This window comes from Coregonus clupeaformis, unplaced genomic scaffold (assembly GCF_020615455.1).
Source record: "Coregonus clupeaformis isolate EN_2021a unplaced genomic scaffold, ASM2061545v1 scaf1040, whole genome shotgun sequence".
Classification (NCBI taxonomy): domain Eukaryota; kingdom Metazoa; phylum Chordata; class Actinopteri; order Salmoniformes; family Salmonidae; genus Coregonus; species Coregonus clupeaformis.
Genome location: NW_025534494.1, coordinates 87,501 through 109,477, shown reverse-complemented (window position 1 = coordinate 109,477; position 21,977 = coordinate 87,501). Strand labels below are relative to the sequence as shown.

The window sequence follows — 21,977 nt, the reverse complement described above, 5'->3', positions numbered from 1 at the left end:
TGTGGTTACCTGGCTGGGAACGGGAAGTAACTGGTGGCGGGCCTCCTGTCCCCCCATACCAGCAACACTGTGGTTACCTGGCTGGGAACGGGGAAGTAACTGGTGGCGGGCCTCCTGTCCCCCCATACCAGCAACACTGTGGTTACCTGGCTGGGAACGGGAAGTAACTGGTGGCGGGCCTCCTGTCCCCCATACCAGCAACACTGTGGTTACCTGGCTGGGAACGGGAAGTAACTGGTGGCGGGCCTCCTGTCCCCCCATACCAGCAACACTGTGGTTACCTGGCTGGGAACGGAAGTAACTGGTGGCGGGCCTCTGTCCCCCATACCAGCAACACTGTGGTTACCTGGCTGGGAACGGGAAGTAACTGGTGGCGGGCCTCTGTCCCCCCATACCAGCAACACTGTGGTTACCTGGCTGGGAACGGGAAGTAACTGGTGGCGGGCCTCCTGTCCCCCATACCAGCAACACTGTGGTTACCTGGCTGGGAACGGGAAGTAACTGGTGGCGGGCCTCTGTCCCCCATACCAGCAACACTGTGGTTACCTGGCTGGGAACGGGAAGTAACTGTGCGGCTCCTGTCCCCCATACCAGCAACACTGTGGTTACCTGGCTGGGAACGGGAAGTAACTGGTGGCGCTCCTGCCCCCCATACCAGCAACACTGTGGTTACCTGGCTGGGAACGGGAAGTAACTGGTGGCGGGCTCTCGCCTCCCCATACCAGCAACACTGTGGTTACCTGGCTGGGAACGGGAAGTAACTGGTGGCGGGCCTCCTGTCCCCATACCAGCAACACTGTGGTTACCTGGCTGGGAACGGAGTAACTGGTGGCGGGCTCCTGTCCCCCATACCAGCAACACTGTGGTTACCTGGCTGGGAACGGAAGTAACTGGTGGCCGGGCCTCCTGTCCCCCATACCAGCAACACTGTGGTTACCTGGCTGGGAACGGGAAGTAACTGGTATGGCGGGCCTCCTGTCCCCCATACCAGCAACACTGTGGTTACCTGGCTGGGAACGGGAAGTAACTGGTGGCGGGCCTCCTGTCCCCCATACCAGCAACACTGTGGTTACCTGGCTGGGAACGGGAAGTAACTGGTGGCGGGCCTCTGTCCCCCATACCAGCAACACTGTGGTTACCTGGCTGGGAACGGGAAGTAACTGGTGGCGGTCTGTCCCCCATACCAGCAACACTGTGGTTACCTGGCTGGGAACGGGAAGTAACTGGTGGCGGGCCTCCTGTCCCCCCATACCAGCAACACTGTGGTTACCTGGCTGGGAACGGGAAGTAACTGGTGGCGGGCCTCCTGTCCCCCATACCAGCAACACTGCTTGGTTACCTGGCTGGGAACGGGAAGTAACTGGTGGCGGGCCTCCTGTCCCCATACCAGCAACACTGTGGTTACCTGGCTGGGAACGGGAAGTAACTGGTGGCGGGCCTCCTGTCCCCATACCAGCAACACTGTGGTTACCTGGCTGGGAACGGGAAGTAACTGGTAGCCGGGCCTCCTGTCCCCCATACCAGCAACACTGTGGTTACCTGGCTGGGAACGGAAGTAACTGGTGGCGGGCCTCCTGTCCCCCCATACCAGCAACACTGTGGTTACCTGGCTGGGAACGGGAAGTAACTGGTGGCGGGCCTCCTGTCTCCCCATACCAGCAACACTGTGGTTACCTGGCTGGGAACGGGAAGTAACTGGTGGCGGGCCTCCTGTCCCCATACCAGCAACACTGTGGTTACCTGGCTGGGAACGGAAGTAACTGGTGGCGGGCCTCCTGTCCCCCATACCAGCAACACTGTGGTTACCTGGCTGGGAACGGAAGTAACTGGTGGCGGGCCTCCTGTCCCCCATACCAGCAACACTGTGGTTACCTGGCTGGGAACGTGGAAGTAACTGGTGGCGGGCCTCTGTCCCCCCATACCAGCAACACTGTGGTTACCTGGCTGGGAACGGGAAGTAACTGGTGGCGGGCCTCCTGTCCCCATACCAGCAACACTGTGGTTACCTGGCTGGGAACGGGAAGTAACTGGTGGCGCCTCCTGTCCCCCATACCAGCAACACTGTGGTTACCTGGCTGGGAACGGGAAGTAACTGGTGGCGGGCCTCCTGTCCCCCATACCAGCAACACTGTAGTTACCTGGCTGGGAACGGGAAGTAACTGGTGGCGGGCCTCCTGTCCCCCATACCAGCAACACTGTGGTTACCTGGCTGGGAACGGGAAGTAACTGGTGGCGGGCCTCCCTGTCCCCATACCAGCAACACTGTGGTTACCTGGCTGGGAACGGAAGTAACTGGTGGCGGGCCTCCTGTCCCACATACCAGCAACACTGTGGTTACCTGGCTGGGAACGGGAAGTAACTGGTGGCGGGCCTCCTGTCCCCCATACCAGCAACACTGTGGTTACCTGGCTGGGAACGGGAAGTAACTGGTGGCGGGCCTCTGTCCCCCATACCAGCAACACTGTGGTTACCTGGCTGGGAACGGGAAGTAACTGGTGGCGGACCTCCTGTCCCCCCATACCAGCAACACTGTGGTTACCCCCTGGCTGGGAACGGGAAGTAACTGGTGGCGGGCCTCTGTCCATACCAGCAACACTGTGGTTACCTGGCTGGGAACGGGAAGTACTGGCGGGCCTCTGTCCCCATACCAGCAACACTCGTGGTTACCTGGCTGGGAACGGGAAGTAACTGGTGGCGGGCCTCCTGTCCCGTACCAGCAACACTGTGGTCCCCTACCTGGCTGGGAACGGGAAGTAACCCTGGTGGCGGCCTCCTGTCCCCCAACCACCAGCAACACTGTGGTTACCTGGCTGGGAACGGGACAGTAGCCTGGTGGCGGGCCTCCTGTCCCCCCTATACCAGCAACACTGTGGTTACCTGGCTGGGAAACGGGAAGTAACTGGTGGCGGGCCTCTGTCCCCCATACCAGCAACACTGTGGTTACCTGGCTGGGAACGGGAAGTAACTGGTGGCGGGCCTCTGTCCATACCAGCAACACTGTGGTTACCTGGCTGGGACGAAGTAACTGGTGGCGGGCCTCCCACTGTCCCCCATACCAGCAACACTGTGGTTACCTGGCTGGGGAACGGAAGTAACTGGTGGCGGGCTCTGTCCCCCATACCAGCAACACTGTGGTTACCTGGCTGGGAACGGGAAGTAACTGGTGGCGGCTCTGTCCCCCATACCAGCAACACTGTGGTTACCTGGCTGGGAACGGAAGTAACTGGTGGCGGGCCTCCTGTCCCCCATACCAGCAACACTGGGTTACCCTGGCTGGGAACGGAAGTAACTGGTGGCGGCTCCTGTCCCCCCATACCAGCAACACTGTGGTTACCTGGCTGGGAACGGCAGAAGTAACTGGTGGCGGGCCTCCTGTCCCCCATACCAGCAACACCTGTGGTTACCTGATGGGAACGGGAAGTAACTGGTGGTGGGCCTCCCTGTCCCCCATACCAGCAACACATGTGGTTACCTGGCTGAGGAACGGGAAGTAACTGGTGGCGGGCTCTGTCCCCCCTTATACCAGCAACACTGTGGTTACCTGGCTGGGAACGGGAAGTAACTGGTATGGCGGGCCTCCTGTCCCCCATACCGAGCAACACTGTGGTTACCCTGGCTGGGAACGAAGTAACTGGTGGCGTGGCCTCCTGTCCCCATACATAGCAACACTGTGGTTACCTGGCCGGAACGGGAAGTAACTGGTGGCGGGCCTCCTGTCCCCATACCAGCAACACTGTGTGTTACCTGGCTGGAAGGAAGTAACTGGTGGCGGGTTCTGTCCCCATACCAGCAACACTGTGGTTACCTGGCTGGAACGGGAAGTAACTGGTGGCCTCCTGTCCCCCCATACCAGCAACACTGTTTACCTGGCTGGGAAGGGAAGCAACTGGTGGCGCTCCTGTCCCCACAACCAGCAACACTGTGGTTACCTGGCTGGGAACGGGAAGTAACTGGTGGCGGGCCTCCTGTCCCCCATACCAGCAACACTGTGGTTACCTGCTGGGAACGGGAAGTAACTGGTGGCGGGCCTCCTGTCCCCCCATACCAGCAACAACTGTGGTTACCTGGCTGGGAACGGGAAGTAACTGGTGGCGGGCCTCTGTCCCCCATGCCCAGCAACACTGTGGTTACCTGGCTGGGAACGGGGAGTAACTGGTGGCGGCCTGTCCCCCCATACCAGCAACACTGTGGTTACCTGGCTGGGAACGGAAGTAACTGGTGGCGGGCCTCCTGTCCCCCCATACCAGCAACACTGTGGTTACCTGGCTGGGAACGGGAAGTAACTGGTGGCGGGCCTCCATGTCCCCCATACCAGCAACACTGTGGTTACCTGGCTGGGAACGGGAAGTAACTGGTGGCGGGCCTCCTGTCTCCCCATACCAGCAACACTGTGGTTACCTGGCTGGAACGGGAACTGGTGGCGTCCTTGTCCCCCATACCAGCAACACTGTGGTTACCTCGGGCTGGGAACGGGAAGTAACTGGTGGCGGGCTCTGTCCCCCATACCAGCAACACTGTGGTTACCTGGCTGGGAACGGGAAGTAACTGGTGGGCCTCTTCCCCCATCCAGCAACACCGTGGTTACCTGGCTGGGAACGGGAAGTAACTGGTGGCGGCTCCTGTCCCCATACCAGCAACACTGTGGTTACCTGGCTGGGAACTGGAAGTGAACTGGTGGCGTGGGGCCTCTGTCCCCCATACCAAACACTGTGGTTACCTGGTGAAGGAACGGGAATGTAACTGGTGGCGGGCTTCTCCCCCTACACCAGCTTGACACTGTGGTTACCTGGCTGGGAACGGGAAGTAACTGGTGGCGGCCTCTGTCCCCCCATTACCAGCAACACTGTGGTTACCTGGCTGGGAACGGGAAGTAACTGGTGGCGGGCCTCCTGTCCCCCATACCAGCAACACTGTGGTTACCTGGCTGGGAACGGGAAGTAACTGGTGGCGGGCCTCCTGTCCCCATACCAGCAACACTGTGGTTACCCCTGGCTGGGAACGGGAAGTAACTGGTGGCGGGCCTCTGTCCCCATACCAGCAACACTGTGGTTACCTGGCTGGGAACGAAGTAACTGGTGGCGGGCCTCTGTCCCCCATACCAGCAACACTGTGGTTACCTGGCTGGGAACGGGAAGTAACTGGTGTGCGGGCCTCCTGTCCGCCGATACCGAGCAACACTGTGGTTGCCTGGCTGGGAACGGGAAGTAACTGGTAGCGGGCCTCCTGTCCCCCATACCAGCAACACTGTGGTTCCTGGCTGGGACCGGGGAAGTAACTGGTGGCGGGCCTCTGTCCCCATACCAACACTGTGGTTACCTGGCTGGGAACGGGAAGTAACTGGTGGCGGGCCTCCTGTCCCCCATACCAGCAACACTGTGGTTACCTGGCTGGGAACGAAGTAACTGGTGTCGGGCCTCCTGTCCCCCATACCAGCAACACTGTGGTTACCTGGCTGGGAACGGGAAGTAACTGGTGACGGGCCTCCTGTCCCCCATACCAGCAACACTGTGGTTACCTGGCTGGGAACGGGAAGTAACTGGTGGCGGGCCTCCTGTCCCCCATACCAGCAACACTGTGGTTACTGGCTGGGAACGAGAAGTAACTGGTGGCGGGCCTCCTGTCCCCATACCAGCAACACTGTGGTTACCTGGCTGGGAACGGGAAGTAACTGGATGGCGCCTCCTGTCCCCATACCAGCAACACTGTGGTTACCTGGCTGGGAACGGAAGTAACTGGTGGCGGCCTCTGTCCCCATACCAGCAACACTGTGGTTACCTGGCTGGGAACGGCGAAGTAACTGGTGGTGGCCTCCGTCCCCCATACCAGCAACACTGCTGGTTACCTGGCTGGGAACGGAAGTAACTGGTGGCGGGCCTCCTGTCCCCATACCAGCAACACTGTGGTTACCTGGCTGGGAACGGGAAGTAACTGGTGGCGGGCTCCCTGTCCCCCATACCAGCAACACTGTGGTTACCTGGCTGGGAACGGAAGTAACTGGTGTTGGCCTCCTGTCCCCATACCAGGGGGCCAACACTGTGGTTACCTGGCTGGGAACGGGAAGTAACTGGTGGCGGGCCTCCTGTCCCCATACCAGCAACACTGTGGTTACCCCTGGCTGGGAACGGAAGTAACTGGTGGCGGGCCTCCTGTCCCCATACCAGCAACACTGTGGTTACCTGGCTGGGAAGCCGGGAAGTAACTGGTGGCGGGCCTCCTGTCCCCCATACCAGCAACACTGTGGTTACCTGGCTGGAACCGGCGAAGTAACTGGTGGCGGGCCTCCTGTCCCCCATACCAGCAACACTGTGGTTACCTGGCTGGGAACGGAAAGTAACTGGTGGCCTCCTGTCCCCATACCAGCAACACTGCTGGTTACCTGGCTGGGAACGAGAAACAGCCCCCTCCCTCTCAGAGAACCTGCTCTTTTCATTGGCTCACTGCTTTCTGCTCTAACCTCCCCTGACCTCTAACACCTCAGCACTGTGTTGGTCCCAGTAGTCTGGCTCTGGGTGGTGTTGCTGTCTGTCTGTCTGGCTCTGGGTGGTGTTGCTGTCTGGCTCTGGGTGGTGTTGCTGTCTGTCTGGCTCTGGGTGGTGTTGCTGTCTGTCTGGCTGGCTCTGGGTGGTGTTGCTGTCTGTCTGGCTGGCTCTGGGTAGTGTTGCTGTCTGGCTCTGGGTGGTGTTGCTGTCTGTCTGTCTGTCTGGCTGGCTCTGGGTGGTGTTGCTGTCTGTCTGGCTGGCTCTGGGTGGTGTTGCTGTCTGTCTGTCTGGCTCTGGGTGGTGTTGCTGTCTGTCTGTCTGGCTCTGGGTGGTGTTGCTGTCTGTCTGTCTGGCTCTGGGTGGTGTTGCTGTCTGTCTGTCTGGCTCTGGGGGTAGTGTTGCTGTCTGGCTCTGGGTGGTGTTGCTGTCTGTCTGTCTGGCTGGCTCTGGGTGGTGTTGCTGTCTGTCTGGCTGGCTCTGGGTGGTGTTGCTGTCTGTCTGGCTGGCTCTGGGTAGTGTTGCTGTCTGGCTCTGGGTGGTGTTGCTGTCTGTCTGGCTGTCTGGCTGGCTCTGGGTGGTGTTGCTGTCTGTCTGTCTGGCTCTGGGTGGTGTTGCTGTCTGTCTGTCTGGCTGGCTCTGGGTGGTGTTGCTGTCTGGTTCTGGGTGGTGTTGCTGTCTGTCTGTCTGGCTCTGGGTAGTGTTGCTGTCTGGCTCTGGGTGGTGTTGCTGTCTGTCTGTCTGTCTGGCTGGCTCTGGGTGGTGTTGCTGTCTGTCTGGCTGGCTCTGGGTGGTGTTGCTGTCTGTCTGGCTGGCTCTGGAGTGGTGTTGCTGTCTGTCTGTCTGGCTCTGGGTGGTGTTGCTGTCTGTCTGTCTGTCTGGCTCTGGGTTGGTGTTGCTGTCTGTCTGTCTGGCTCTGGGTGGTGTTGCTGTCTGTCTGGCTGGCTCTGGGTGGTGTTGCTGTCTGTCTGGCTGCCTCTGGGTGGTGTTGCTGTCTGTCTGTCTGGCTCTGGGTGGTGTTGCTGTCTGTCTGGCTGGCTCTGGGTGGTGTTGCTGTCTGTCTGGCTGCCTCTGGGTGGTTTTTGCTGTCTGGCTCTGGGTGGTGTTGCTGTCTGTCTGGCTGGCTCTGGGTGGTGTTGCTGTCTGTCTGGCTCTGGGGTGGTGTTGCTGTCTGTCTGTCTGGCTCTGGGTGGTGTTGCTGTCTGTCTGTCTGTCTGGCTCTGGGTGGTGTTGCTGTCTGGCTCTGGGTGGTGTTGCTGTCTGTCTGGCTGGCTCTGGGTGGTGTTGCTGTCTGTCTGTCTGGCTCTGGGTGGTGTTGCTGTCTGTCTGTCTGGCTCTGGGTGGGTGTTGCTGTCTGTCTGTCTGGCTCTGGGTGGTGTTGCTGTCTGTCTGTCTGGCTCTGGGTGGTGTTGCTGTCTGTCTGTCTGGCTCTGGGTGGTGTTGCTGTGCTGTCTGTCTGGCTCTGGGTGGTGTTGCTGTCTGTCTGTCTGGCTCCTGGGTGGTGTTGCTGTCTGTCTGTCTGGCTCTGGGTGGTGTTGCTGTCTGTCTGTCTGGCTCTGTAGGTCCTGTAGTGTCTCTCTAGGCTTGGGCGGTATACCGAGTATACCGTATAACCGGGTATTTGGAAAAAGCCACAGGATGGTTTTTCCAATATCGTTGAAACTATTTATTTGAAGTTTTTTTAATAAATTGTAATATTTGTAGCTACATTAAGTAAATACCTGCAGTCAACTTTGTGCAATACGTTAGGTGAAATTAAGAATGCATTGTTCTTTATCCCCAGTCACACTATTATGAAGTTTACGGTAATCCCCTGTCACAATATTATGAAGTTTACTGTAATCCCCAGTCACACTATTATGAAGTTTACGGTAATCCCCAGTCACATGGTGTTTGTTTACAAGCACCCAACGAGGAGATACCGGAGCCTTGGGAGTCACTCCCTGTTGTGCAGCATGGGCCAGGTGATCTAATCACAGGATGGAATTCACAACTAAATGTTTGCCAGCTAGATATCTTATAACTATACAGAAGAAAAATATAAACGCAACAATTTCAACGATTTTACTGAGTAACAGTTCATATACAGTGGTGTGAAAAAGTGTTTGCCCCCTTCCTGATTTCTTATTTGTTTGCATGTTTGTCACACTTAAATGTTTCAGATCATCAAACAAATTTTTAATATTAGTCAAAGATAACACAAGTAAACACAAAATGCAGTTTTGAAATGAAGGTTGTTATTATTAAGGGAAAACTAAATCCAAACCCACATGGCCCTGTGTGAAAAAGTGTTTGCCCCATACAACCTAATAACTGGTTGGGCCACCCTTAGCAGCAACAACTGCAATCAAGCGTTTGTGATATCTTGCAATGAGTCTTTTACAACGCTGTGGAGGAATTTTGGCCCACTCATCTTTGCAGAATTGTTGTAATTCAGCCACATTGGAGGGTTTTTTGAGCATGAACTGCCTTTTTTAGGTCATGCCACGCATCTCAATAGGATTCAGGTCAGGACTTTGACTAGGCCACCCAAAGTCTTCATTTTGTTTTTCTTCAGCCATTCAGAGGTGGACTTGCTGGTGTGTTTTGGATCATTGTCCTGCTGCAGAACCCAAGTTCGCTTCAGCTTGAGGTCATGAACAGATGGCCGGACATTCTCCTTCAGGATTTTTTTTGGTGGAACCATGAATTCTGCTGTCTATTTATCACAGCAAGTCTTCCAGGTCCTGAAGCAGCAAAACAGGCCCATATTTTACTGTTGGTATGATATTCTTTTTTCTGAAATGCGGTGTTACTTTTACGCCAGATGTAATGGGACACACACCTTCCAAAAGTTCAACTTTTGTCTCGTCAGTCCACAGAGTATTTTTCCCAAAGGTCTTGGGGATCATCAAGATGTTTTCTGGCAAAAATTAGACGAGCCTGATGTTATTTTTGCTCAGCAGTGGTTTTCATCTTGGAACTCACTTGCCCACTCTCTTTCTTATGGTGGAGTCATGAACACTGAACTTAACTGAGGCAAGTGGGGCCTGCAGCTCTTTTGGATGTTGTTGTGGCGTTCTTTTTGTGACCTCTTGGATGAGTCGTCGCTGCAATCTTGGGGTAATTTTGGTCGGCCGCCACTCCTGGGAAGGTTCACCACTGTTCCATGCTTTCGCCATTTGTGGATAATGGCTCTCACTGTGGTTCGCTGGAGTCCCAAAGCTTTAGAAATGGCTTTATAACCTTTTCCAGACTGATGGATCTCAATTATTTTCTTTCTCATTTGTTCCTGAATTTCTTTGGATCTCAGCATGATGTCTAGCTTTTGAGGATCTTTTGGTCTACTTCACTTTGTCAGGAAGGTCCTAGTTAAGTGATTCCTTGATTGAGAACAGGTGAGGCAGTAATCAGGCCTGGGTGTGGCTAGAGGAATTGAACTCAGGTGTGATAAACCACAGTTGAGTTCTGTTGTAACGGGGGGCAAACCCTTTTTTCCCAGAGGGCCATGTGGGTTTGGATTTGGTTTTCCCTTAATAATAACAACCTTCATTTCAAAACTGCATTTTGTGTTTACTTGTGTTATCTTTGACTAATATAAAAATTAGTTTGATGATCTGAAACATTTAAGTGTGGCAAACAAATAACAAATCAGGAAGGGAGCAAACACTTTTTCACACCACTGTAAGGAAATCGGTCAATTGAAATAAATTCATTAGGCCCTAATCTATGGATTTCACAGGACTGGGCAGGGGCCCACCCACTGGGGAGCCAGGCCCAGCCAATCAGAATGAGTTTCTCTGCACAAAAGGGCTTTATTATAGACAGAAATACTCCTCAGTTTCATCAGCTGTCCGGGTGGCTGGCCTCAGGATTTCGTCACTGTATTTTTTGTTCATTCAAATTGCTGGCTAATATTCGTTTTGTATGTGTAGCAAACTGTGAGGAGCATTTTTTTGTTTGTTATTTGTATAGTTTAGGTCAGAAACAGCGCCCCGTGTTTTCATTGCCGGTATTACCGAATATCCCAGTATGGCACAAGGTCGGTATGAAGGTATGACAATCTGCATACTGCCCAAGCCTAGTCTCTCTGTAGGTCCAGTAGTCTCTCTGTAGGTCCAGTAGTCTCTCTGTAGGTCCAGTAGTCTCTCTGTAGGTCTAGTAGTCTCTCTGCAGGTCCAGTAGTCTCTCTGCCGGTCCAGTAGTCTCTCTATAGGTCCCGTAGTCTCTCTGCCGGTCCCGTAGTCTCTCTGTAGGCCCTGTAGTCTCTCTGCAGGTCCAGTAGTCTCTCTGTAGGCCCAGTAGTCTCTCTGCCGGTCCAGTAGTCTCTCTATAGGTCCAGTAGTCTCTCTGTAGGTCCAGTAGTCTCTCTGTAGGTCCCGTAGTCTCTCTGCAGGTCCCGTAGTCTCTCTGTAGGTCCCGTAGTCTCTCTGCCGGTCCAGTAGTCTCTCTGTAGGTCCTGTAGTCTCTCTGCAGGTCCAGTAGTCTCTCTGCAGGTCCAGTAGTCTCTCTGCAGGTCCAGTAGTCTCTCTGTAGGTCCAGTAGTCTTGTGGTCAGTGTCTCTCTGCCGGTCCAGTAGTCTCTCTGTCAGGCTCTGTGTGTAGAGGAGGAGGAGTTGTGGAGGTGACCCACTAAAAGAGGTTCCCCTGGGACGGACGGACCGACTGACCGACCGGAACAGGCTAGTATAATGGAGCGAGCCCAGCCAAGCCTGGTTGAATGGTATTATGTGGGCCAGGGCTGTGACAGCTGAGCTCCTGTGTGTGCGTGTGTGAGGAGAGAGGTGTGTGTGTCTTGTACCTGGTGCTCCTCTGAGGCCCCTCAGGGCCCCTGATGTAGGGTGAACCAGAGTTCAGCTCCTGGGTTCAGCAGGCCAGTTCACATGTCTCTAGGGAATCTATTGACTTCTCAAATGTAGAGTTCTCCAAGAGGTTGTTTTAAGGTTTTTAGGTGATCATGCACGGTGCCTTAATCTTAACGTGACACTGTTTTGATTTCATTTATTCCCACTGTAAAGTGTTTTGAGATCTTGAGTTAATGCACTTTATATAAAGGGGGTTGACTTGACATATCCCCTGACAGAATACATATAGCTTCTGTGGGCTTATCAGTGTGATTGACTGTTACTGTCTTCTGTCCCTGCTCCAGTGTTTGCCAGCTCAGAGCCTGTTACTGTCTTCTGTCCCTGCTCAGTGTTTGCCAGCTCAGAGCCTGTTACTGTCTTCTGTCCCTGCTCCAGTGTTTGCCAGCTCAGAGCCTGTTACTGTCTTCTGTCCCTGCTCCAGTGTTTGCCAGCTCAGAGCCTGTTACTGTCTTCTGTCCCTGCTCCAGTGTTTGCCAGCTCAGAGCCTGTTACTGTCTTCTGTCCCTGCTCTCCAGTGTTTGCCAGCTCAGAGCCTGTTACTGTCTTCTGTCCCTGCTCCAGTGTTTGCCAGCTCAGAGCCTGTTACTGTCTTCTGTCCCTGCTCCAGTGTTTGCCAGCTCAGAGCCTGTTACTGTCTTCTGTCCCTGCTCCAGTGTTTGCCAGCTCAGAGCCTGTTACTGTCTTCTGTCCCTGCTCCAGTGTTTGCCAGCTCAGAGCCTGTTACCGTCTTCTGTCCCTGCTCCAGTGTTTGCCAGCTCAGAGCCTGTTACTGTCTTCTGTCCCTGCTCCAGTGTTTGCCAGCTCAGAGCCTGTTACTGTCTTCTGTCCCTGCTCCAGGTTTGCCAGCTCAGAGCCTGTTACTGCTCTTCTGTCCCTGCTCCAGTGTTTGCCAGCTCAGAGCCTGTGCCAGGATTCCAGGGGGACACTTTACAGCTGGCATTCATCGACCTCCCGACAGGTAAACAGCACCACCACTCATCCTACGGCCTACTTTCCCCTCTCCTCCGACAGGTAAACAGCACCACCACTCATCCTACGGCCTACTTTCCCCCTCTCCTCTGGCTGACTCCTCACCTCTCCTCCTTAGACCCAGGCCAGCACACCTCTCCTCTGACCCAGTAGCACACCTCTCCTCTGACCCAGTAACACACCTCTCCTCTGACCCAGGCCAGCACACCTCTCCTCTGACCCAGTAGCACACCCGCTGACTCCTCACCCTCTCCTCCTTAGACCCAGGCCAGCACACCTCTCCTCTGACCCAGTAGCACACCTCTCCTCTGACCCAGTAGCACACCTCTCCTCTGACCCAGTAGCACACCTCTCCTCTGACCCAGGCCAGCACACCTCTCCTCTGACCCAGTAGCACACCTCTCCCCTCTGACCCAGGCCAGCACACCTCCCCTCTGACCCAGGCCAGCACACCTCTGCCTCTGACCCAGGCCAGCACACCTCTCCTCTGACCCAGGCCAGCACACCTCTCCTCTGACCCAGGCCAGCACCTCTCCTCCTGACCCAGTAACACACCTCTCCTCTGACCCAGGCCAGCACACCTCTCCTCTGACCCAGCAACACACCTCTCCTCTGACCCAGTAGCACACCTCTCCTCTGACCCAGTAACACACCTCTCCTCTGACCCAGTAACACACCTCTCCTCTCCCAGCAGCACACCTCTCCTCTGACCCAGTAACACACCTCTCCTCTGACCCAGTAGCACACCTCTCCTCGGACCCAGTAACACACCTCTCCTCTGACCCAGTAACACACCTCTCCTCTGACCCAGTAACACACCTCACCTCTGACCCAGTAACACACATCTCCTCTGACCCAGTAACACACATCTCCTCTGACCCAGTAACACACCTCTCCTCTGACCCAGTAGCACACCTCCCTCTGACCCAGTAGCACACCTCTCCTCTGACCCAGTAACACAGCATCTCCTCTCTTGACCCAGTAACACACATCTCCTCTGACCCAGTAACACACCTCTCCTCTGACCCAGTAGCACACCTCTCCTCTGACCCAGTAGCACACCTCTCCTCTGACCCAGTAACACACCTCTCCTCTGACCCAGTGACACACCTCTCCTCTGACCCAGCAGCACACCTCTCCTCTGACCCAGTAACACACATCTCCTCTGACCCAGTAACACACCTCTCCTCTGACCCAGTAACACACCTCTCCTCTCGACCCAGTAGCACAACTCTCCTCTGACCCAGAACACACCTCTCCTCCTGACCCAGTAGCACACCTCTCCTCTGACCCAGCAGCACACCTCTCCTCTGACCCAGTAACACACCTCTCCTCTGACCCAGTAGCACACCTCTCCCTCTGACCCAGTAGCACACCTCTCCTCTGACCCAGTAAACACACCTCTCCTCTGACCCAGTAGCACAACTCTCCTTCTGACCCAGCAGCACACCTCTCCTCTGACCCAGTAACACACCTCTCCTCTGACCCAGTAGCACACCTCTCCTGACCCAGTGACACACTGTCCCTGTAGGTCAGGATTAACGTTGCCGCATTACCCTGGCTCCAAGTCAACTGTTGTGGATCCCATTAAGCCATTACCAGCTCAGCTATCAGCTCTGTCTCTTACTCTCTTAGTGTTGATGTGACCTGGTTAATCTGGGCCTCAGGTCCAGTAGGGTCTGGTCTGGTCCAGTAATGGGTCAGGTTAGGTACAGGTTAGATCTGGTCCAGTAATGGGTCAGGTTAAGGTACAGGTCATTTCCACTTTACGCTTCTTCATATAAATCCACCAGTGTTCTATGGATTCCACTATTAGTTTGTGTGTCTTACTGTCTGCAAACAGCTACTTTGTCTTAGCAAGTTGTAGCTAAAATCAATTGTGTTAGCTTAATCGCTAGTTAGCTGGCTAAATGTACTAAGAGTCAGCGCAAACGTAGCTATCTAATACAGCCGATACTAGCGCTGGTGTAGGCCTCGTTCAGCCATGTTGATTTAGCAACGATATCTTCCGAATCAGAGTAGGCAAAGCATGAATATGTCAGCTAGCTACATGACGTCAAAGACTGGGGATGAGTTCATATCGTTCACTCAGGCCTTTTACCATTGAAGAAAAAATTGTAATTTCCAGTCTACTTAACTGGGTGTGTCTCCCCATAGACACCAATGCAATAGCAGCTGGGACTGGTCTGCTTAGTTCATTGACTTTCATTGAACTAGAAAAAAAAACTGAAATACTAGCGAGTGGGGTGTCTGGTTTCCTCTTCTGTCTCTGATGAAGGAAGAGAAAACCTGTACAATCTAATAGAGTACCACAGTATGAGTCATAATATCATCAAACCTAGCGGTCAAACACGGAAATGGTTCTAATTGTTTTTCCACCATTGATGTATTTATTTTTTCCCACCATTTTCTATGGGGATTTTCTAAACCCTTAAATAAGGGCTGTGTTTCGGTGAGGCTTACCCTGGCGTGGCATTTTGATAATCGTGTAAATCTCAATTGGACAAGGTGACTTTTTATTAATATATTGGCCTGTATTGAAATACAAATGCCTGTCTCAAGCTTCACATCACCAGGTCCTCTGTAGCTCAGCTGGTAGAGCACGGCGCTTGTAACGCTTTAAGGTAGTGGGTTCGATCCCGGGACCACCCATACACTAAAATGTATGCACGCATGACTGTAAGTCGCTTCTGGATAAAAGCGTCTGCTCAAATGGCATATTTTATTTTTATTATTTTTTTATGATCTGGACTAGACTGCCAAAACCAGGCAAAGGTAAGATGTTGGCTACATTTGTAATGATTAAATGAGCTACATTTGTTTAAATTGACAGTTCTGTGAACTTTCTAGGGTAAGTTTTTTAACATTTACACAATACCTGTGGTTATCTAGATAGTTAGCTCATGGTTAGCTGGTTAGCAACATTAGCCTGGCTACATGGCTACTTTACAATACCGTTATCTAGATAGTTAGCTCACGGTTAGCTGGTTAGCCAACATTAGCCTGGCTACATGGCTACATTACACAATACCCGTTATCTAGATAGTTAGCTCATGGTTAGGCTGGTTAGCAACATTAGCCTGGCTACATGGCTACTCTTACCACAATACCCGTTATCTAGATAGTTAGCTCATGGTTAGCTGGTTAGCAACATTAGCCTGGCTACATGGCTACATTACACAATACCCAAGTTATCTAGATAGTTAGCTCATGGTTAGCTGGTTGCAACATTAGCCTGGCTACATGGCTACTTTACACAATACCTGTTATCTAGATAGTTAGCTCATGGTTAGCTGGTTAGCAACATTAGCCTGGCTACATGGCTACTTACACACTACCCGTTATCTAGATAGTTAGCTCATGGTTAGCTGGTTAGCAACATTAGCCTGGCTACATGGCTACATTAGCCATCTATTTGTCTAGCCATTAAAATGCATTGGGAATTCATAAAGACTAGTTTAGCTTTCTCTAGCTTGCTAGTTAACTTGCTAGCTAACTTAGATGGTGAAGCTAGACGTTCTTGATAGTGTATGTTTGTGTCTGTGGGTGAAGGGTGGGTGTTCTAATTTCAGTAATACTTGAAGCTAGCTACCCCAGCTAGCTATATTATTTAGTCTGGCTTTTTGAGAGGTTTCAGAGATGGACTGATTTTAGCGTCTCTCGAGTCAACAGTGTGCTTACTGTACTGCGGGAAGACATTGATCTGTTTGCTGTTACCCTCTGGACAGCCAATCATTTTAGTTCTACCTGCTATGGTGGCTTATAGTAGACAAGGTTATGTGACCTTATTTAGTCCTACCTGCTATGGTGGCTTTTAAATGAATTGGGATTCACACATTTGTTTTTTTAGGTAGAATTACTGTCATGGTATTGATGCCATATTGTAAACCTTGTTAGCACCTTCTCTATTCCAGAACCAATGGGCGTGCCTGAGTCTCATCACCTCTCCACTAGGTCAGCTGTTTCAACCTGGAACACTATTCTCCTGCTTTGGTCTGTTTCAGTCATTGCAGGAAGTCCTCTAAAGAGCAGGAGTGTGTGCAGGGTTTTGTCCCAGCCCAGCTGTAACACCTGACTTAAATAAATCAACATAACGAATCACGCGGATAGGCTATGATTTATAATCAGATATGAGCTGGGCTGGAACAAAAAGCTTATACACACTCCTGCCAATCAGATCTGGATTCATTTAGATGGTATTGATATATAAATCATGCGCCACTCTCTAGTCTCCAATGGTCCCATTACTGGTTGATTATCAGGCATCCCCTAGTCTCCAATGGCCCCAGTACTGGTTGATTATCAGGTATCCCTAGTCTCCAATGGTTCCCCCAGTACTGGTTGATTCTCAGGCATCCCTAGTATCCAATGGTCCCAGATCCCGGTTGATTATCAGGCATCCCTAGTATCGAATGGTCCCAGTACCGGTTGATTCTGGGGCATCTCTCTGGTCTCCAATGGTCCCAGTACTGGTTGATTCTCAGGCATGTCCCTAGTATCCAATGGTCCGTACCTGGTTGATTATCAGGCATCCCTAGTCTCCAATGGTCCCAGTACTGGTTGATTGCCAGGCATCCCTAGTCTCCAATGGTCCGAGTACTGGTCTGATTCTCAGGCATGTCCCCTAGTCCCAATGGTCCCAGTACTGGTTGATTCTCTAGGCTTGTCTCTAGTTCTCCCAAAATGGTCCCAGTACTGGTTGATTATCAGGCATCCCTAGTCTCCAATGGTCCCAGTACTGGTTGATTATCAGTCATCCCTCCAATCGTCCCAGTACCGGTTGATTATCAGGGCATCCCTAGTCCTCCGGTCCCAGTTACAGTCGCTGATTATCAGGCATCCCCTAGTCTCCAATGGGTCCCAGTAACGGTTGATTCTCAGGCATCCCTAGTCTCCAATGGTCCCAGTACTGGTTGATTCTCAGGCATCCCTAGTCTCCAATGGTCCCTGTACCGTGATTCTCAGGCATCCCTAGTCTCAATGGGTCCCAGTACTGGTTGATTCTCAGGCATCCCCAGTATCCAATGGTTCGAGTACTGGTTGATTATCAGGCATCCCCTAGTCTCCAATGGTCTCAGCACTGGTTCTGATTCTCAGGCATCTCTCTAGTCTCCAATGGGCCGAGTATTGGTTGATTATCAGGCATCCCTAGTCTCCCAATGGTCCGCACAGTACTGGTGATGTGCAGGCATCCCTAATCTCCCAATGGTCCCCAGTACTGGTTGATATTCAGGCATTCCTATGGACAGATACTCCAATCTTCTCTGTGGAGCTTGCAGCTCATTCACTGGTTATCTTGATCTCTTTGTTGCCTCTCGATTAATGCCCTACTTGCCTGGTCCTGAGTTTTGGTGGGTGACCCTCTCTTGGCAGGTTTGTTGTGGTGCCATATTCTTCCATCTTTTAATAATGGATGTAATGGTGTCCGTGGGATGTTCAAAGTTTCTGATATTTTTTTAACCCAACCCTGATCTGTACTTTCTCCACAACTTTGTCCCCCTGACCTGTTTGGAGAGCTCCGGTCTTCATTAATTGCCGCTTGCTTGGTGGTGCCCCTTGCTTAGTGGTGTTGCAGACTCTGGGAGCCTTTCGAGAATAGGTGTATATATACACTGAGATCATGTGATAGGATCATTGATACTTAGATTGCACACAGGTGGACTTTTTTGGAACTAATTATGCGAAGGTAATTGGTTGCACCAGATCTTATTTAGGGGCTTCCAAAGGGGCGTGAATACATATGCACGCAACTTGCTTATTTCGGTTATTTATTTTTTGAGAATGTTTTGAAACAAGTTATTTTTTCATTCACTTCACAATTTTGATTATTTCGTGTATATGTCCATTACATGATATCCAAATAAAAATCCATTAAATTACCAGTGGTAATGCTACAAAATAGGAGAAACGCCAAGGGGGATGAATACTTTTGCAAGCGCACTTAGAGAGAGAATAGTATTGAGTGTGTACACTATGCCCGGTCAAAAGTTTTAGAACACTTACCTCATTCAAGGGTTTTTCTGTAAATTTTTTTGCTATTTTCTACATTGTAGAATAATAGTGAGGACATCAAAACTATGAAATAACACATATGGAATCATGTAGTAACCAAAAAAGTGTTAAACAAATCAAAATAATTTCATATTCAAAATAGCCACTTTGCGCGCTTGATGACAGCTTTGCACATCTTGGCGATTCTCTCAACTAGCTTCATAAGGTAGTCACCCTGGAATGCATTTCAATTAACAGGTGTTCCTTCCCAAAAAGTTAATTTGTGGAATTTCTCTAACTTCTTAACGTCGTTTGAGCTAATCACTTGTTCGTGACAAGGTAGGGGGTATACAGAAGATAGCCCTATTTTGTAAAAGACCAAGTCCATATTATAGCAAAAACAGCTCAAATAAGCCAAGAGAAATGACAGTCCATTATTACTTTAAGACATGGTCAGTCAATATGAGAAAATATCAAGAACTTTGAGCATTTTTGAAGTGTGGTCGCAAAAAAAACATCAAGCGCTTATGAATGAAACTGCTCTCAATGAGGACCGCCACAGGAAAGGAAGACCCAGAGCCTCTGCTTGCCGAGGATAAGTTCATTAGAGTACCAGCCATTAGAAATTGCAGCCCAAATAAATCCACAGAGTTCAAATGCTAACAGATACATCTCAACATCAACTGTTCAGAGGGGACCGATATGAATCAGGCCTTCATCGGTCAAATTGCTGCAAAGAAACCATTACTAAAGGACATCAATAAGAAGAAGAGACCTGCGCGGGCCACGAAACACGAGCAATAGACCGTGGAAATTTGTCCCTTTGGTCTGGAGTCCAAATTGAGATTTTTGGTTCCAACCGCTGTGCCTTTGTGAGACGCGTGAACTTGAACGGATGATCTCGATGCGTATTTCCCACCGTCAAGCATGAAGAGGAGGTGTTGAGTGTTGTGTGGGTGCTTTGCTGGTGACACTTGTCAGTGATTTATTTAGAATTGGTACACAACCAGCGCTGGCTACCACAGCATTCTGCAGTGATAGGCCATCCCGTCTGGTTTGGGCTTAGTGGAACTTATCATTTGTTTTTCTAACAGGATAATGACCCAACACACCTCCAGGCTGTATAAGGGGCTATTTGACCAAGAAGTAGATTGATGGAGTGCTGCATCAGATGACCTGGCCTCCACAATCCCCGCACCTTAACCAAATTGAGATGGTTTGGGATGAGTCGGACCAAGCCAGAGTGAAGGAAAAGCAGCCAACAAGTGCTCTGCATATGTGGGAACTCCTTCAAGACTGTTGGAAAAGCATTCCAGGTGAAGCTGGCTGGAGAGTAGAATGGCAAGCATGTGCAAAGCTGTCATCAAGGGCAAAGGGTGTCTATTTGAAGAATCTCAAATATAAAATATATTTTGATTTGTTTAACACTTTTTTGGTTACTACATGATTCCATATGTGTTATTTCATAGTTTTGATGTCTTCCTACTATTCTACAACGTGCGGAAAATAGTAAAAATGAAGAAAGACTTTTTGAATCGGGTAGTGTAGGGGTGTGTGTTATCATGTGTATGTGTGTGTGTCTGTACTGTGTGTGTGTCTCTTCTATAGTCCCCCTGTTCAATAAGGTGTATTTTTATTCTGTTTTTAAAAATTGAGGAATAGAGTTCCATGTAGCTTATCAGGTATCTCTATGTACAGTGGGTGAAAGTATTTAGTCAGCCAACTAATTGTGCAAGTTCTCCCACTTAAAAAGATGAGAGAGGCCTGTAATTTTCATCATAGGTACACGCTGCCAACTATGACAGACAAATGAGGAAAAAAATCCAGAAAATCACATTGTAGGATTTTTTTAATTTATTGGCATATGATGGTGGAAAATAAGTATTTGGTCAATAACAAAAGTTTCTCAATACTTTGTTATATACCCTTTGTTGGCAATGACACAGGTCAAACGTTTTCTGTAAGTCTTCACAAGGTTTTCAAGCACACTGTTGCTGGTATTTTTGGCCCATTCCTTCCATGCATATTCTCCAGAGCAGTGATGTTTTGGGCTGTCACAACACAGACTTTCAACTCCTCCAAAGATTTTCTATGGGGGTTGAGATCTGGAGACTGGCTAGGCCACTCCAGACCTTGGAAATGCTTCTTACGAAGCCACTCCTTCGTTGCCCGGGCGGTGTGTTGGACGCTGTCATGCTGAAAGACTCCAGCCACGCCTTCATCTTCAATGCCCTTGCTGATGGAAGGAGGGTTTCACGAAATCTCACGACATGCAGCCCATTCATTCTTTTCCTTTACACGGATCAGTCGCCCTGGTCCCTTTGCAGAAAAAACAGCCCCAAAGCATGATGTTTCCAACCCCATGCTTCACAGTAGGTATGGTGTTCTTGGATGCAACTCAGCATTCTTTGTCCTCCAAACATGACTTAGTAGTTGAGTTTTTACCAAAAAGTTATATTTTGGTTTCATCTGACCGTATGACATTCTCCCCCAATTTTTTTCTGGATCATTCAAATGCACTTCAGACGGGCCTGGACATGTACTGGCTTAAGCAGGGGTACACGTCTCGCACTGCAGGATTTGAGTCCGGCGGCGTAGTGTGTTACATTGATGGTAGGCTTTGTTACTTTGGTCCCAGCTCTGCAGGTCATTCACCAGGGTCCCCCCGTGTGGTTCTGGGATTTTTGCTCACCGTGCTTGTGATCATTTTGGACTCCCACGGGGTGAGATGTTGCGTGGAGCCCCAGATCGATGGGAGATTATCAGTGGTCTTGTATGTCTTCCATTTCTAATAATTTGCTCCTCACAGTTGATTTCTTCAAACCAAGCTGCTTACCTATTGCAGATTCAGTCTTCCTCAGTGCCTGGTGCAGGGTCTACAATTTTGTTTTTGGTGTCCTTTGGACAGCCTCTCTCTTTTTGGTCTCTGGCTATTGTGGAGTTTGGAGTGTGACTGTTTGAGGCTGTGGACCGGTGTCTTTTATACTGATAACAAGTTCAAACAGGTGCCATTAATACAGTGTAACGCAGTGGAGGACAGAGGAGCCTTTAAAGAAGAAGTTACAGGTCTGTGAGAGCCAGAAATCTTGCTTGTTTGTAGGTGACCAAATACTTATTTTCCACCATAATTTGCAATAAATTCATAAAAAATCCTACAAGTGATTTTTCTGGATTTTTTTTTTCTCAATTTGTCTGTCATATTGACGTGGTACCTCAAGGATGAAAATTTCAGGCCTCTCTCATCTTTTTAAGTGGGAGAACTTGCAACAATTGGTGGCTGACTAAATACTTTTTTTTCCCACTGTATTACTGTGCGCCTCCCATAGTCTGTTCTGGACGTTGGGACTGTGAAGAGACCTCTGGTGGCATGTCTTGTGGGGTATGCATGGGTGTCCGAGCTGTGCTGATAGTAGTTTAAACAGACAGCTCGGGTGCATTCAGCATGTCAATACTTCTTACAAAAAACAAGTAGTGATGAAGTCAATTTCTCTCTACTTTGAGCAATTAGAGATTGACATGCATATTATTCATGTTAGGTCTCTGTGTACATTTAAGGGCCAGCCGTGCTGCCCTATTCTCAGCCAAATGTAATTTTGCTAAGTCCCTCTTTGTGGCACCTGATCACACGAGTTAAAACTAGGACCTGCCTTATTGATATTGTTGTTAAGAAGGCAGAGCAGCGCTTTATTATGGACAGA

The 21,977-nt window shown here is 50.8% G+C and overlaps 1 protein-coding gene across 1 annotated transcript in view; it reads left to right on the top strand.

Moving 5' to 3' along the window:
• The window catches only part of LOC123486160 (exocyst complex component 6-like), a gene marked incomplete at its 5' end in the record, with an annotated part of 83,292 nt that overhangs the window by 53,156 nt on the left and 8,159 nt on the right, over positions 1 to 21,977 (top strand). Inside the window, one exon of the mRNA XM_045217372.1 lies at positions 12,203 to 12,271. Coding sequence (XP_045073307.1) covers positions 12,203 to 12,271 — 69 coding nt within the window. The remainder of the gene's footprint in view (positions 1 to 12,202; positions 12,272 to 21,977) is intronic.